We start from the raw sequence: 16,349 nt of genomic DNA, 5'->3' as shown, positions 1-16,349 counted from the left end.
GTGTACCTTAACTTATATATTGCGCTCTCACTCAGAAGGCGCACCGGGAAGACTGAAACCTTTTCTGAAAACAGGGTCCCATGACCCGAGGGTCTTTTGACCTTACAGAAAAGTAGTCGTGCGGTCACAGCTTCCGTCGGTGCGATATGTGATCAGACAGATGTATCTGTGCAGCTAGCCCCGTGAGGCGTGAACCGTGATCCGTGGATCGTAATCGTAAATGCACGATGCGCAGCTAGGTAAGAAAGGCCACCAATCATGAAGCAAGAATCGTGAATAGGATGGCTGATAATTTAGCGTGAGTGACAAGTGTGGCAAAGTGATTCTTGATTGGCAGCAAACACGAATCACGAATGGTGAATACAGTAGGTAGCCCAGCTGTCTGGAGCAAAAAAGGCAAAATCGGGTGATTTTCGCAACCAACACGTACACGTGTTTGTAGGCTTGATTGTATCACAAATCGTGAATAACTTGTGAACAAATTTTGGGGAGTGACTCAAGTAATGCATACATGAATGATCGTTTGATTGACCCGCGACCTGCGACCCGACCCGAGAAGGATCGACAAGGCAGGAAACTGGCACAGAAAACACGCTTGACAAACAACCTCGACGTCGCCCAATCGTGAATTGTGAATAAGCGTTGGTTGATCGTACGATTTACAATCTCAGACTCTGCTGACTCTGAAGCTCCGGACCAGGACAACTGCATGATCTGTTTCTTGCTGTCTGTCCGTCCCGTTCCATTATGCAACGCCCAGTTCCCATCGAGAACAACGCTTTGCCTTACTGATCACGAACCTGTGTGGGTCGTTTCACGTGACCTGCTGCCTTGTACGAGCTGAATAACGTTAGTTGTGTGTGTATAGTAAGTATTTGTGTATAACTTTAAAAAATATTTTTGAGAAGAAGCGGGAATTTGCGTAACGTGAGCGCACGCGTGTGTGAGTGAGTGTGAGTGAGTGTGAGTGAGTGTGAGTGAGTGTGAGTGAGTGTGAGTGAGTGTGAGTGAGTGTGAGTGAGTGTGTGTGTGTGTGTGTGTGTGTGTGTGTGTGGCGTGACTTCTTCCACTCACGCACGACTCGAGAGTAGATGTGCAAGGACCCTCAATACGCAAACTTTGTGTGTGTGCGTGATTGGTTTGCTAATGTTTTAGTGAGACGCTTGCTTCAGGTCCATATTACCACCATCACCTCGAACATCTTGGCACACACAAATCGCACCTTGTGCGTCCTCTTGATCTGTACAGTTGGAGATAGACTCTTGCTCGCACATACTGGTAATACGACTCGAGGCACGATGGAGTTCGTCTCGCAGCAGTTCAACTCGACCGTGGGGTCGATTTTGAACCCGACCACGACGCACTTGGCAGCCGATTTGTACAAGAACACTGACTTTGCTTCGCTCAACGTGTTGGAGAGGGCATGGGCCAACTGGTACCTCTACTGGGGCAACCCGGTGCTCGCGACGGGTATCATGTCGTTTGTGCTGCACGAGCTCGTGTACTTTGGACGAGCCATTCCTTGGATCATCATCGACTCGATGCCTAGCATGCGCAAGTACAAGCTGCAGGACGAAAAGATCCCCACGCCTGAGCAGCAGTGGAAGTGCACCAAGTACGTGCTGCTCTCGCACTTTACGGTCGAGTTGCCACAGATCTGGTCGTTTCACCCGATTTGCGAGTACTTTGGTCTCGCCACGCACGACGTTCCTTTCCCTCACTGGACCAAGATCGCCTGGCAGATTGGCGTGTTTTTCCTGTTTGAAGACGCGTTTCACTACTGGGCTCATCGCGCTCTCCACTGGGGTCCTCTGTACAAGCACATCCACAAGAAGCACCACGAATACTCGGCGCCGTTCGGACTTGCGGCTGAATACGCACATCCTCTGGAAGTGCTGATTCTGGGCATGGGTACGATTGGAGGACCGTTTGCGCTTTGCGCGTTCACCAAGGACCTTCACATTTTGACCGTCTACATCTGGATTGTGCTGCGTCTGTTCCAAGCTATTGACGCTCACTCTGGTTACGACTTTCCGATTTCTTTGCACAACTGGGTCCCGTTCTGGGCGGGTGCGGACCACCACGACTACCACCACCAGGCGTTTGTAGGCTGCTACTCGACGTCGTTCCGATGGTGGGACCACATGCTGGGTACCGACCTGTCGTACAAGCGTGCGCGTGCTCGTCAGGCCGAGAAGAAGCGAGAGGCCTTGCAAGCTGCGAAGGCGAAAGCGCAGTAAATGCACTCAACATGATCACCACCACCTCTTGCACTACGTCTAGGGCGCGGCTGTTGAGCCAGTTGAACGTCTGACGCACACGTAGCATCGCGACACGCCCAAGCACCACTCACGACTCGACTGTAAATAGCTGAGCATCCGTTATCGATCATAGAACAATAGCCAGAAAAGACCAGCGTCTCGTGCAGAATGGGAAGCCATGCGCTCTATGCTACTCGCTGTCTATGAGAGAGACAAGGGAGAAAGCCTGTTCTGGACCAGCGTGAATCACGAATCGCAAATGATGAATGAGCTCAGTCGGACATTACTTTGGCTCTTTGGTTGGATTCTATTCACGGTTCGGAAGAAGCTGGAAGGAGACAGCCACCGCTACACATGTACGGCGTTGTCAGACAAGCGAACCACAAACCGCGAACCACGGATGGATGCTACTCTGTGACGGTGGTCGTAATATGTGATTGCGTCAAAGTCGAGGCTTGATCTGCCGACCCTTTCAACCAAGCACCAAGTGTGCGAACAACCACAGGCACGACGAAGAACGCTGAAAAGTGAGAGTCCCAAGTCTGGTTGCGTTGTGCGTTGTGCTGTGTGCTGATTTCTTTTTTCTTTTTCATGATTCATGATTGTGGTTTTCTGGGCCTTCGGTGTGCGGTTTCCTGCTTTCCTTTTAGGCGTTGCGGAATCATGAAATTGTGGATTGTGAACTGCGAATCGTGTAATCACGAATCTGAATCGTGAATGCGTGCGGCGTGGGTCACAGTCTTAAGGCATGAGTGAGAGAGCAGAGAGGTGCTTGCAAGACCAACACTCGTGACTCACGACTCTGTGACCAACGATTCACGATTCACGATTCACGATTTGGTGCTTTGTCACTCGATATGTATTCCCACTGCACACCACCGCCCAGCTGCAGCCCAACCGAAAAAAAGCGTGATGCGTGTTGCGTGATGCGTGGGTGCGTGCGTGTGTATGCGTGTGCGTGTGCGGTGGACGGTGCGTAGTTGCAACGGCTGTTCATATCGCGCCCCCCTTCCGCCGCCCCTTGCCTACAATCTGAATCGTGATTCATGATTCATGATTCGTGATTCGTGATTCGAACAGACCAACTAGAAACGTCTCAAGTCTGCGGTTGCATCTGACTGATATCCATCTACGCTTACGTCGCCAATCCAACACACATGCCCACGCTTCTCGTGTCCTTGCGAATCAGCCTTTTCCTCTAAAGTGAGCCTCGGTTTCCGGCGCAGTCCGACTCACAGCTCGTACGGTTGGCCAAACTCACCGGCTTTCATCATCCTTTACTGCCGCCCGCGCTTGCCTCTTGGCCTTGATCATTCCCACATTCGTGATTGTCAGTGATACCCACTCGTTCGTTCATACATCCCTCCAACATACCACACACTGCTGCTCGAGTCAATTCAACCCAAGTTTCTCCCTTGCAATTTGCCGATAGAGTTGGTCCAACTCGTCCCTCACCCTCACAGCAGCATCACCGTATCTCTTCACCATGCCTGGCCTCTTCTCCAGAAGATCAAAAGCCAAAGAGCCCCTCCCACTTGCCACATCCAAGGCCTACTTTGGCGCAGTCAGCTCAGCCGACATTGACCGTCTCGGTCTTTCATCACCCACTCCCAGCAAGGCTGACGCCCATTTGCTACCTACCGTGCCCACAAAGGATGACATCCCTCCGCCACCGCCCAAGCACGCCAGCTACGTCTCTGCCCCCTCACCTTTACAGCCAATCACCAACAATGCACACCCAACCCCGCACCTCTCTCCCTCATCTCTGTCGCCTACATCAACCAACGTGAATGATTTTGGTCCAATGCTAACCCAAAACCCAAGCCGACCTTCGACCTTTGCTGTCTCATCTCAATCCACCACCGCCTCCTACCTTCAACCGCCTTCGACCGCTTCCACACTTGCTGCCAACCGTCGGCTCGCGTCTACAGGCTCGCTGTACACAGTCTCTTCCGCATCGCAATTCGACCGTCCCAAATCCTCCTCTTCCTCCGCCTACGAGTCTTCATCTTGCCTCGCTTCCGCTGTCCCAACCAAATCTACTTATCTTTACGGCTACACCACCGAGGCTTGCCAAGATCATCTGTCTGCCGTGCGCGTCCTGGCTCTCCTCGAGGCATGCGCCCAACAAATCCGAAGTCGCGGTCTCGACAACCCTCTCATCTTTTCCTCCATGGCGCTAGATCTCTCCCCTTCCAATGTCGCCTCTCTGATCAGAAATTACTCGACCTCGGCTGCTACACAAGCTAGCCTACCACCAGCTTTCCTAGACGAGCTTCGATATGCCAATCCACACGATCTCGCAGCCACCATCAAGTGGGCCTTTGCCCGCATGGGTCGCGTCCTGGCTGTCCCCGTGCCTCTGCCAGGTTCCAAGAAGGGCGAGATGCGCGAAGAGATGGTCTATGTTCATCAACGCGGCTTTCTCGATCTCGAGACTTACAACGCTTGGCGCGAACAGGAGCGTAGACATCAGTATCCTGCCACTGCCTTTCGCGACTTTCTCTCTCATCTGGCACCCGAAAACGTCAAACTGCTCTCGTCATTGTTCTCGCTCCTCTCGTCGACCGCCAGCTACTCGTTCAAAAATGGCATGATGCCTGCCAAGCTTTGCAAGCATTTTGGGCCGTTGCTCTTTGGTCTGCCCGAGGACGAGACATTTGCTCGCACCTACGATGCCTATGTCCGAGCAAGCAATGCTACCGAGCACCTTCTTCTGGCCTACATTCGATTCCAAGCAACCACTACTTCTTTACCTCCCAGGCTTGCCCAGCACATCAATGGTTATCCCTCGATGCTTCCCGCAGAGATGACGCTTCCTTCCGCCTCATCCAAGCTGGTTCCTGTAACTCAGATCGAGCGCAATGTACGTCTGTACAGCGTCGACCTCGTTCAGTCCGCATGCGAAATTGATCTCACCCAGCCTTGTCCCGAGTGGCAAGACTGTCGAGACACCAACGAAGCCCTTGGCAAGGACCCACAGCTGTCTGACAAATTCAGAAAGCTCGTCAACCTTCGCGGCGGCGCTGTCCAGGGCCGCAAGCGAGGCTCAGCAAACACGCGTGATGCATCCACCGAGGACGACGATGCCCTAGCTGCGCACTCATCACTCGTCAGCAAACAGTGGGGCGACTTCATGTCAGAGGGCTTCTCCGCACCCGACTCGTCCAAGCTCGCTTTTGATCTCAACGAGTCGGCTCGACGAAATCGTACCACCCGACGCGAAACCAGACACTGGAACGAGTTCTCCCAGGCTGGCTTCCAAGACCAAGAGAACGACAACCTGGCTGACGTGCTCAGCTTTGACCATGTGCTCAAACAGGACGTGCACAACTGGCCATCAGACCGAGATCAGCTTGGCGCCAAGCTCAAGGCAAGGCAAAACAAACTGCCCGCCTTCGACTACGATACCACCCCGCGGCTGCTAACGAGCCCAACGCTGGCAGGTACGCCCAAGGGCAAGTCGGACAACCATCCTATTAGCCGCATGGACGAGACTTTTGCTGATGTCTGGGCCGACTACCTCTTGGGAAGTGGCTGGAGCAATCGAGACGAGCTTACGCATCGCAATGCCAACTTTGTGGTCGTGCAGTACAAGTCTCGACCCAACGCCAGTACGGTCGGCTCTCAGAGCGCCGGTTCGAGCCTCTCTGCTCCGACACGTTTTCAGGTATCTGCCAGGAAGGACGAGAGCGTGCCCAAAGATGAGCGAGTCGATGCCGCCTGGTTCGTCATCCAGGAAGTGGTGCCGGCTCAGTACCGCGCCGACTTGGAAGCTACCGGTCGTGGAACATTCAAGGGTCTTGCCATGATCCGCAAATTTACCATGTTTCGCTCCCGCAAGGACAAAGACAAATCAAACGGCAACGAGAGCACGTGCGAAGACGCTCCTACTACTGCTGACGATGTGTTCCAACCAGGTCCCGGCGGATCGACGAAACGCATCTTTCTCAGTGACCAGCTCAAGCGGAACATGTCCAAGAACGCCTCGCAAAGCACACTGCGAAGCAATAGGACAAGTGTCGATCACGAACGACCTAGCAGCGCCCTCGCTGTCCACGATTCGAACCAGCCCGAAGAAGCGTTCGATGCGACAGCTTCCAGTAACACACAATCGCGCGCGGGCGCAGGCAAGCTCATGTCGACATTGCGAAGCAAGAGCATTCGTGTTGTCAAATCTGCACGCAGGGGCGCCTCGAGTCCCGCCCTAAAGCATGCTGCCGCGATTGACGAGTTTGGCACTAGCTCCACGCGTGTTGGCAGCCGCTCGTCGCGCGCACAGCATGGTGATGTGGACGTCGACCGCTCTTTCACCAGTGCAGATTTCGAGACGAGGAGCGTTGCCACTGATGGCGAGGACAATGCGAGCCTTGCTTCGTCGTCTGGTGCACCCAAGCGGAAGCCCAGCGTGTTCAAGGCAAAAGAGGGAGCAAAGAGGCAGACGGGCGGTCGGGATGATGCGTGGATCGATATTATGGTCAAAGCCAACAACCAGCGGATGCATGGACAGGATGCGCCGTTTGGCGTGTCAAGAAAGACTTGGCCGGGGCAAGCGTCGACTGATATGGACGAGGCGGGTCAGCTGTCGGTGAGCGAGGCGCAAATTGGCGGGTCAGCGCGGTCGGATGAGTCGTTGGATGAAGCTGTAGGCGATGGTCCGCGTTCGTCGACTCCTCCTCTGCACATTGCAAAGCGAGCATCCACGGCGAATTTGGGCGAGCTCATGGATGCAACGCACTCGAGATCTTGCGACTTTGCTGAGCCAAGCGCTGATTCGTCGAGTGGTACGCCAAGAGCCGATGCGTCCGACATGGCGATGCGCGACGCCTCACTTGGCGAGATCTCTCACACGCAGCGCTCGTCGTGCTCGCCGCCACGAGCAGCTTCACTGAAACCTGGGCCGCCGATCGACGCAGTGGCAGCGGCACGAGCCGCGCTGAAATCGCGCAAACAGGTCCCTGCACGTCCAGCGCCACAGATCGATACCAAGAAGCTGGTCGAATCCTTGCGGGCTGGATTGTCGCCGATCGAGGCTGTGCGTGCGAGCAAGGGAGCACGAGGTTCGGCGTTTCCGCAAGTGGCGGATGGATCCGCGAGTGGCAGTGAGGATGCGCTCAAGTCCAAGGCGTACAGGAATGTGTTTGCCAAGGATCCGGTTGCGGGGAGGGTGGCAGATGTTGCCAGTAAGTTTGGCGGTAGCGCTGCAGCTGGTGGGTCTGCCGCGTTGGCCGAATCGGCTGCTCGTAGTGGCATCCCCGAGATAAAGAGGAAGCCACACGGTGAGATAGGTGATAAGCCGCTTGCGCCTGCGCCTGCTTCTGCTGTTGCTGTTGCTTCTGCGAGTGATGTTGCTGACGAGACGGATGCAGGCTTGTCGATTCGACCGGGCTTGCAACAACGCGATTCGATCGACTCGACGTGCGATCCAGACGAGATCTACCCGGAAGATGCGGCGAGTAACTTTGATCCGAAAGACCACGCGAGTCGCGACAGCCCGCTCCTGTGCACGCGCGCGCTCGACACTGACCACGTAGAACACCTAGCGCACCATCCCCACCAGTATTCGTGGCGCTCAAATCAGGCTCTCCCACAACCAGACCCCTCCCTCCCCTCGCGCTTCACCCAACCATACCAACCCGGCATGCCCCTAGACAACGTCCTCGAAGAATCAGAAAGCGTCCTCAGCTCCTCCACGAACCTCTAACCAGCGCTCTCATACCCCCAACCGCCACCCATTTGGTTCACCTCACCGGTCCAGCGTGAACATGGAGCAAATACACATGCCCCATCACGCTCCACGCTCCACGCTCCATGCTGCACATTCACGAATCGTCAATTGTGAATCACGCATGTAGCCACACGTCTGTGAAATCATGAGGTCCAAGCAATCCTGAATAAAACAAAAGCGCAGAGACGAGCAAGTTATTAGCAAGAGCAGAGGTGTAAGATTGAGCTGGAGCAAAACAGGTTAGCCGAGATGATCAGGGTGGATAAAGTCAAACGACCCTGACCAACGGTCGGTTTGAACAAAGCGTTCGTCGTGGTCCACGACACCCTGCGGCTGGAGCAAGTCGTGTTCCTGACGGAAGAGCGCCGCCTTGGAGAGAGGACGAGGAGAGGAAGCGCGCGGTGTACGTGCTTCGTCCGAAGTGTCGCTGCCGCCGCCGACTCCCAACAAGCCATTGTTGGGTTGATCATCGTGGACCAAGTTGAAGTAATCGTCTTGGTCCAAGCAGCGAGGAGCGCATGCCGACGGCGTCGCCATGGCTAGCGATCGCGACCACTCGGCAAAGCGTTGGTTGAGCGCATCCATTTCAATGTCGAAAGCGGCTTCGACAGGTGTGGCGGCGACCTTGTCGTCGTCATCGTCATTGTTTTTGTCATGGCCTTGCTCCAAACCGGCACAGCCCACACCGTCGATATGCCCTTGTTGCTGATCAGTAGCAGGCAAGTTGACCGACATCATGGCGAGTGGAGAGCGACCCGTCTTGGGCGAGGACGAAGCGGATCGTGAAGACGAGTTTTGAAAAGAGTGTTGGTGAATGCTAGGCAGATACTTGTTCTTCATCTTGGGCGAACAGCTCGAGTGAGTCTTACTGGTTCGCTTGGCAGGTTGTGACGGGATGGGCAACGCCACAGAGCAAGGTGACGTTGCAGCGCTGACAACACGGGCTTGAGCATCCGCGGTGGGCGTCATCACATTCGAGAGCTTTGACTGAGAAGACCGACGACGTTGAGAGGGGAACCGCGGCGTTGCGGGACTTCGGTGAATGTGTCGGTGGTTGACACCGCCAGGAGACGGCCATCCATATTGCCACCAAGCAGTATTGCCGGTATAACGGCCGACAGGTGACAGACCAAGCGCCATGATGCGCTGTTGCTCGTCGTGCTCCTCCTGTGTGGCAACAGGAAGCGAGTAGCTGCGAATCATACCAGCCGACTTGGTTTCGACTGGCTGTGCGGCGAGGTCCGACGTTGCAGGAATGTCGAGTCGAAGCGCAGCCTTGGTACCAAGCGCGGAAGCGACGCTGTCCAAGACGGTGGCGCTGCGCATGAGCTTGATATTGTTGAAATGGAGACCATAGCCTTCCGAAAGGCCTCTTCGTGCGAGACGTCTGGCAGCAAGCGCGCTAGCGCTAGCCGGAGCACCGTGCTGAGCCAACGCGTGGGACGGCGCCACATTCTCGGCCTGCTCGGCATCGACCAAGTCGGCAAGACGAGGCGCAAGCTTAGGGGTAGACGCAGGCGGAAGAGGAAGCAATGGCGAGTAAGGCAACTGGGAGCCCGTAGCAGTGTGGGCACCGCTAGCAGTTTTAGATCCGCGCAAACGCGAGCCCGAATGAGGAGCCGATGATGGGTCATAGAGAGGTGCTTGCTCCGAAATGGAGCGAGAACCCAGACTTGGTCTCGACATGATGCAGCGCAAAGTGAGTGAGAGAGAGAGAGAAGGGCCGAGCTTGATAGGGTATGATGATCGGAGCAAAGGTTGGGGTTGGTCCGTCTTGTAGATGAATGCGAGTACACTGGCAGATGCCGACCGGATGAGCAGAAGACTATGTGGACAAGGAGAGGACACTACGAGGAACGGACAATGCGATGCGATATGCGGAACGACTACGGATGGATTATGCAGTGGCACTCGGGAAGCGTGATGCGGAGAAGGGAACAAAGATCGAGGCCGATGAAGGAAAGCAGCGAATGGTAGCAAGCTTACAAAGTGCAAGACGGAGAAGCTTTGCTAGGACGAGCTGAATCAGGCTTTGCTAGACAATGCTTTGCGATGCGGTTGAATAGGATCCTAAGCTTCCAGCTGTGACGAAAGAGATGCACCGGTGGGAGCGAAAAGAAAAATATGCGGTGGGAGAAGGCGAAGAACGCGTGATCCAAATGGTACGATAACGTCAAAGGCAAACCACTTGCAAGATGCACAAAGTGTGGATGAGATGATGAGCGTATCGGAAGGCGACCGCGTTGCGAGTGGTGAAAAGGCACCTACTTCGTCGAACGGAAGGTCTGCAGGTGAAGCGTCGCGATATGGGACAGGGAGACGACGGAAGGGATGATCAAGAGCCAGGCGTGGCCAATATGTAGTCTCGGCGGATGTCAAGCAGGAAATTGGCTGAAGCTGGTGTGCCAAATCAACACTACAGTTGTGAGTGGAATGGGGCGCCAACCAAGTCACAAGCGTCAAGTGTAGCCAAAGATCAGCAGCAGGAAGAGACCAGAACGATCCCAACGCTGCAGGGTTTGTCGAAACAATCACGAATCATGAATAGCAGCCATCGCAGCCAGCAGAGAACAGTGCTCAAGTTTTAATAATATAATACATTCGTGATTCACAATTTCCGATTCACAATTTCGGCGTGACCGACAAGCGCGCGCTGTATTCTGTAATTCATTTAACTTACCAGTATCCCCCGTTCGAGGCGTGTGAGACTCACGACTGGCCAAAAGCCCACCAAGTCGACAGCAGACCCTGAACGCACGCACGATTCGCAACCTTGGAGAGCGTCGGTGCTAGTTACTCGAGACTCACGACTGTAATAGTCGGTATCTCGTTGTTCTGTTAGCCTCTCCTGTCACCTAATTCACGACTGTGAATCACGAACACGACAACATGTGCGCTGCAATCCTCTCTAAAACGCACTGTTTCCATTTATTGAATAGATATATATTTAAATTAAACAAGACCCACCCACCACCAACCCACCACTCACCGCTCACGACTCACGACTCACGCACTTGTCGAGGTGCAACTCGTAAACGTGCAAGCATGGGTCTGGATCGCCGCGCCAACTAATCACGTATGTTATCACGAGTCGCAAAGATAGAGAGATCCAGCCAGGGAATGAATCTATCCCAAATCGTCTTGCTGTCGAGTCCTCACAACTTGATTCGAGCATTGTCTTGTTTTCCCCTTCTCTCTCTCTCTCTAGCTTGCGATCCGATCCGATTGGCGTTCTACACAGAACACTGCCACAAAGAGAGAAAAGGCTGACGACTACTGGCTAAGCGGTGTATGAGCTTTGCCTTTGTCTCCAGCCAAGCATGTCGGGACGAGTCAAATTCATACTAGGCCATGCCCTGGTTTCTCGAGGGTCGAATTGCAAACAAGAGTGCATGTCTCAGGAAGAATCGGGTTGGACCACGGGGTTGATCACCTTCTCGCGTGAGGTCAGAGGCTCTCGATTGCGAGCAGAATCTGAGACCGGCTTGGACATAAGCGAGAATGGCTGTGGGATAAGTTTCCATATCTGTCTCTTACCACTGACTGGTATGAGAGTGTGAGAGTGGATTTAGGCTCCGCTCGGGTTTTGTCACGCTTGGGCGCTGCCAAATGGTCAACGATCTTGCAGCCAAATCGATGTGACAGAACTTGAAACTGTTGTCCACCCCGCAAATCGGCGTAGCGAGTGCACAATCCTGCCTGTCAACCGTGCAGCAACCCCCCCTGATCATCCTTTCTCCCGCTTCTGTCGGCATATTGAGTGGCTCCCTCAGAAACGCCTTTTCCTTTTGTTGATTTTACTGCGCGCTCACAGTGCAGCAGAGAGATCGACCAAGTGGTCGCGCCCAGGTGCAGAAAGTGGGTCATGCGCTTTGCCAAGATGGCTTGACTTGGGCGCGCGATGGCCCTTTTCCACACGTCTCATGTGGTTGTCCGGGATCCGACAGAGTCAAACTGCGGCGAAAGCGCTCGTCTTGCCTTATCGGGAGCAAGCTGGCATTGGTTCAATCTACTAACCAGGACGCACACGAATCTACAATTACGAGCACTCGAATGTTCGCAGCGCTGGAGCTCTAATAAAGAAACAAATTCGTCGCTCCCGATCTCCCTGTGGCTCTGGATGAGGACGGCACCACCTTCGAATAATTGCGAATCAAGACGCAATCTTGTCTAAACGCAATCGTCGATCCGAGACGCAGAGACGGTTACAGTGCGATTGGCGTTTCGGCGTCCAAGCGCGGCGTCCAAGCGCTTTGGCGGGAGCCGATTCAACGAACGGACTCGCACGTTACTTTTCGGCTGCTAGCCAAATCGAGGTTTGCCTTTGTGAAAATGCAAATAGATTGAGCTCATCACCAACAGCGCAATACCGAATGTGCTACAGCAAAGCTACATTGCGGGACGAGTCGTGCTCACTCTCGCTGGGTCTCAGCTCGTGGCGAGTTCAGTGATTTTGCCCCGCTCTGTCAATCAGGCACGCCAGCCATAGCTCAGCCAAAGCTGTACAGGTGTGTATCATGTCGTCAATTCTGCGGCACAATGCATGAGCTGAAACTTGATACACTCGGGGCTCTTCAAGCTCGGTATCTCTCCCATTGGTTGCCCTGAGATAGAATCAACTTTCGACGATACAAGCGTGCGATGACTGTCCTTGCGAACCCTTTGGACAGGTGTTTAAAGATGCAAGGGGGTTTTCGGTAGCCACTCGCTAAAAGTCAAATGGACCGTGTCTATGACCGTGTCGCCTTGCTCGGCTACATGCAAGTACAGATGAGCTGTAACGCACGACGCATGTGACCACAGATGCGTGCTGCCTGCACGCCCATGGCTGCTTGCTGCTGCTTCGTGGCTGAAGGCTGCCTATGCGCGACTGTCTCTGTAATTGGACCTAACATTTCAAAACTTCCTTCGTGCTTCACGCTTCCACGTTCGCGCTCCTAACTTACCTGTGTTGGTTTCCTGCAGTCCTTAGCCCCTGAAACCCCCTGACGCACCTCGGACGGCCCTTAAAGCCGTAGTAGGGTTAGTTAGTTAGTTAGTGTTGGTCCTTCTCTAGTCGTTATCTCCATAAACACCTCGTGCCATTGAGGGTAGACATTGGTAGCTTTACTGGCGTATAACGAGTGTCGTCAATTCACGGTTTCGAGTACGTGTACAGAAAAAGTACGGTGAATCACCAAGTGAATTCTTTCATTACGATGTTGAGCAAATGTATGTGGTGGTACTTGCTTGTCTATCACAATGTGCTTCTTCAATCACGCAAGGTCTCGGGCTCACAAAGTTGAACCCAGTTCGTGCCGAGCTTGGGCAAGAGAATCATGAATCCCAGAACGGGTGCTATGGTCAATCGGCGGTCCTACGCTTTTCATTTTGAACCGCATGCGAATCGATAGTCATTGCCAACGGCACCATCAAGACGCCGCCATCTAGTGTTTTTAGAAGCTCGGACCCAAGTTCACACGTGGACGACGAAATCGTGAATCGAATTGTGCAGTGCAGAGCAGAGCATCAGCATGACGCCGACTTGCTTCACATCGCCCGGAGGTTGCTTTGCGTGCTGTGGTCTGAAAACGTAACCCGAATCAAACGAGCTGGTTGGTGCAGTCCCGAGACACAAGGACATGCCGCTATTCTGACTACATCTCAAAGAGCGTGGTTGCGTGGCCTGAGATCCGCCGGTCTTAGCGATTTCGGGATGTCTGACGTCTCAGAGAGCTGGAATCTGCAAGGAAGGACAGTACCGTGAGTGAGCATAAGCGAGACACGGTCGCACGCCCCAACCAGCAACGCGAATGTGCTCCCTTACAAGTCGATTCACGTCGATCCCGCAATCTCAATCGGCGGTGAGACCACTTTGTACGACGCTCTCATACGTGGTTGGCACTTTGGCATCTGAGCGAACCAACAAGGCGATCACGAGACGGCGCGTCTAGTATGAACGTGTCAGATCATTCATGAATTGCTGCCAGCTTTTTGCCAGATCAAGCGCGACTCGGCTCGGAACAATCACAATCTGGACCCCCGCCTGTCACCGCTTTTGTCGATATCTCTCGGCGACTGGAAAGACCGCTAGTCTAGTCATCTAGTCTCCGATGTCTGTCTTTATACGGTATCTGCTGCGCTGCGCACTTGCATTGCTTAGCCTAGTCCAATCACCAACCGGGCCCAAACCCGTTTGTTCGACCAAGACGCGAGAGCCAACAGTAGCGTGATGCTAAGTTACCAGTGCTTTCACTATAAGAAGGTGAAATGTCAATCGAGATTGCACTGCTCTACATTCATGATCCGGGATCGGATCAGAGAATCAGCAGATCATAGCAGGATAGCAATGCGGCGTGGCTTCTGGTTGGCGCTTTTCGTAAACAGGCGATGTCGGAACACAGACAGAGCAGAGCGGCTCGTCGCTGTTACTCACGATTGAGATTTGTTCGACATGTCTATTTCACCAACCACGAACAAGCGAGGCATTTGTTACTTACGCACGACCGACGATTCACGATTCACGATTACAACATACAGTTAAAAAATATTCCGGGGTTCATGTTTCCTTGTCTGCACGTCTCGATCGTAACGCACTCTCGCCAAGAAGCACAATCACGAATCGCATCCTTTGCTTCCGTCGCTACACTGGTGATTGCTTCGCAACCGGGATGCGCTGTCAGGAGTTGAAGCCGTTTTGCAAATTCGGGCCGTCTGACCGAAAGACGCGGATGAAATGCACGTAGCGATCGTCCGGGTTCGTTTAGAGCAAGGTAAGGGTTTGCTTTTTGCTTTCTTGCCCATTCACATTGTACGATTTGATCCTAATGATTGTGATTGTGATTGTGATTGTGATTGTGATTATGATTCGTGATTGTTTGCGCAGAAACTCTTTCGAGAAGCGAACCGGTTTGACAGCTTCCAGGACCCTGTCACGGTCGGAGGTCTTTCTCGTCCGCCATTCATGATTCGAGAGTCAGATTCATGATTCGCCTTGCACGGTGCAACGCGACACACCTTTACTTATTCCAATTTACGCGACGCGAATCCCACGTCGCGTGAGAGCCACTGTTCGCTCCAAGTCTGGTTCGATTCGTGACTCACGCTCTCATGTCTTGCTCGTTTGTACTCTCTTTCTCTCGCTTTAGAAAAACAAAACACAGTGTCGATTCGCTATTGTTCCCTACGATGACTACCATGACATCAAGTCAAGGCGCCACCGCAGAGCATCAATAAATGGCTCGTGACGTCCGCAGCCACCGCCAGGTAACACGCGAGCGACGGGGCGAGCCTGGGCCAGGTGGGTCACCACCAGACCAAGGTCTCGTCCAACACCGCCGGCTGTATTACCAAACATGTCGAGAAGCTCAAGCGCATGCCAACAAGGGAGTCCCTGGACATGGCACTCTGTGATGATGCGACTATCCCGATTGAGCGTGTTCACTTGGATGCCTTCCAGGACGCACGACTTCGGGGATACGTCTGATCAAAGCGGCGGGGCGGAACAAGATTGCGTCGAGCTTGAGCGCTCGTGTTCGAGACGATCTGGAAGCGTATGTTGTCCATAGCAAAACAGCGCTCAATTAGCAGCGACGTCCATCGTTGTCGCATCGCCCGTAGCAAAGCCAAGGCATAGTATCGACGAGTATCAACATCCCCTGAGCAGTGCATGGACCATCTATGATTTGCTCAAGTCGGCTAGCGACCAACGTTGGCTGCTACAATGCGGACCTCTATCGGGTTGCGACGAACTGTATCACCAGGGTTAAACATGTATAGCAGCGTCGGTCTGAGCATGTGAATTCGGCTCCAAACAACCTGCTTCTTGTCGGCGCCGAGTGCAAGCTCGTCTCGATGCTGGAAGCATAGATGAGCTTAGCAATATGGAGACATTTCTCTCAACACGTCTCGATCGATCAGCTGTTCGAAAATACCGAGTAGTGTCCATCTGTATAGCTTGCAAAACAGCACGTGTTCCAGCTGAAAAAAACGAGCATCCTCGTCAAGTTGTGTTTGTCCAACTGCGGCTTTGTGATGAAAGAGGTCTGTCCAAGCTTGAACGCCTTCGATTCTGATGTAAACCATCAAATCAAAGCGAAGTGTTGTACCTCGATCTCGCTCAGTAAGTGTCCACGCAACGGTGCAGGCTGCAACTTGGTGTTTGTCTGATAAATTTCCGGCTGACGCAGCCCGGGTGCAGTCTGAACATCCAGCAACTGCATTCCTTGGCTTCCAGCACCACATGTCACTTCTCTCTGTCGCATACCACAATCCAAGCCAACAAAAGGGCAAGAAGAGAGAGAGCCCAACTTAGATTCTACATCGACTTTTGCACAGCCAAAACGAGAGACAATGAGTGTGGATGGCATAGTGCACATGGG

At 53.6% G+C, this 16,349-nt stretch overlaps 4 protein-coding genes across 4 annotated transcripts; 3 read left to right on the top strand and 1 right to left on the bottom strand.

Annotated features, from left to right (window-relative positions):
* Positions 1 to 1,298: 1,298 nt before the first annotated feature.
* UMAG_05880 (putative methylsterol monooxygenase) lies at positions 1,299 to 2,240 on the top strand (the record flags this gene model as incomplete). Its single annotated transcript, XM_011393929.1, has 1 exon — positions 1,299 to 2,240. The coding sequence occupies one exon, from the start codon at positions 1,299 to 1,301 to the stop codon at positions 2,238 to 2,240; it is 942 nt and encodes a 313-aa protein (XP_011392231.1).
* A 1,507-nt stretch (positions 2,241 to 3,747) lies between these two features.
* UMAG_05879 (uncharacterized protein) lies at positions 3,748 to 7,965 on the top strand (the record flags this gene model as incomplete). Its single annotated transcript, XM_011393928.1, has 1 exon — positions 3,748 to 7,965. The coding sequence occupies one exon, from the start codon at positions 3,748 to 3,750 to the stop codon at positions 7,963 to 7,965; it is 4,218 nt and encodes a 1,405-aa protein (XP_011392230.1).
* A 264-nt stretch (positions 7,966 to 8,229) lies between these two features.
* UMAG_05878 (uncharacterized protein) lies at positions 8,230 to 9,675 on the bottom strand (the record flags this gene model as incomplete). Its single annotated transcript, XM_011393927.1, has 1 exon — positions 8,230 to 9,675. One exon carries the CDS (start codon positions 9,673 to 9,675, stop codon positions 8,230 to 8,232), a length of 1,446 nt encoding a protein of 481 aa, XP_011392229.1.
* A 5,648-nt stretch (positions 9,676 to 15,323) lies between these two features.
* Positions 15,324 to 15,536, top strand: UMAG_11030 (uncharacterized protein; the record flags this gene model as incomplete). Its single annotated transcript, XM_011394016.1, has 1 exon — positions 15,324 to 15,536. The coding sequence occupies one exon, from the start codon at positions 15,324 to 15,326 to the stop codon at positions 15,534 to 15,536; it is 213 nt and encodes a 70-aa protein (XP_011392318.1).
* Positions 15,537 to 16,349: the final 813 nt, after the last annotated feature.

This window comes from Mycosarcoma maydis, chromosome 20 (genome assembly GCF_000328475.2).
Source record: "Mycosarcoma maydis chromosome 20, whole genome shotgun sequence".
Taxonomy (NCBI): Eukaryota; Fungi; Basidiomycota; class Ustilaginomycetes; order Ustilaginales; genus Mycosarcoma; species Mycosarcoma maydis.
Note: the sequence above shows the minus strand (reverse complement) of the source record. Positions and strands in the feature narration are given on the sequence as shown.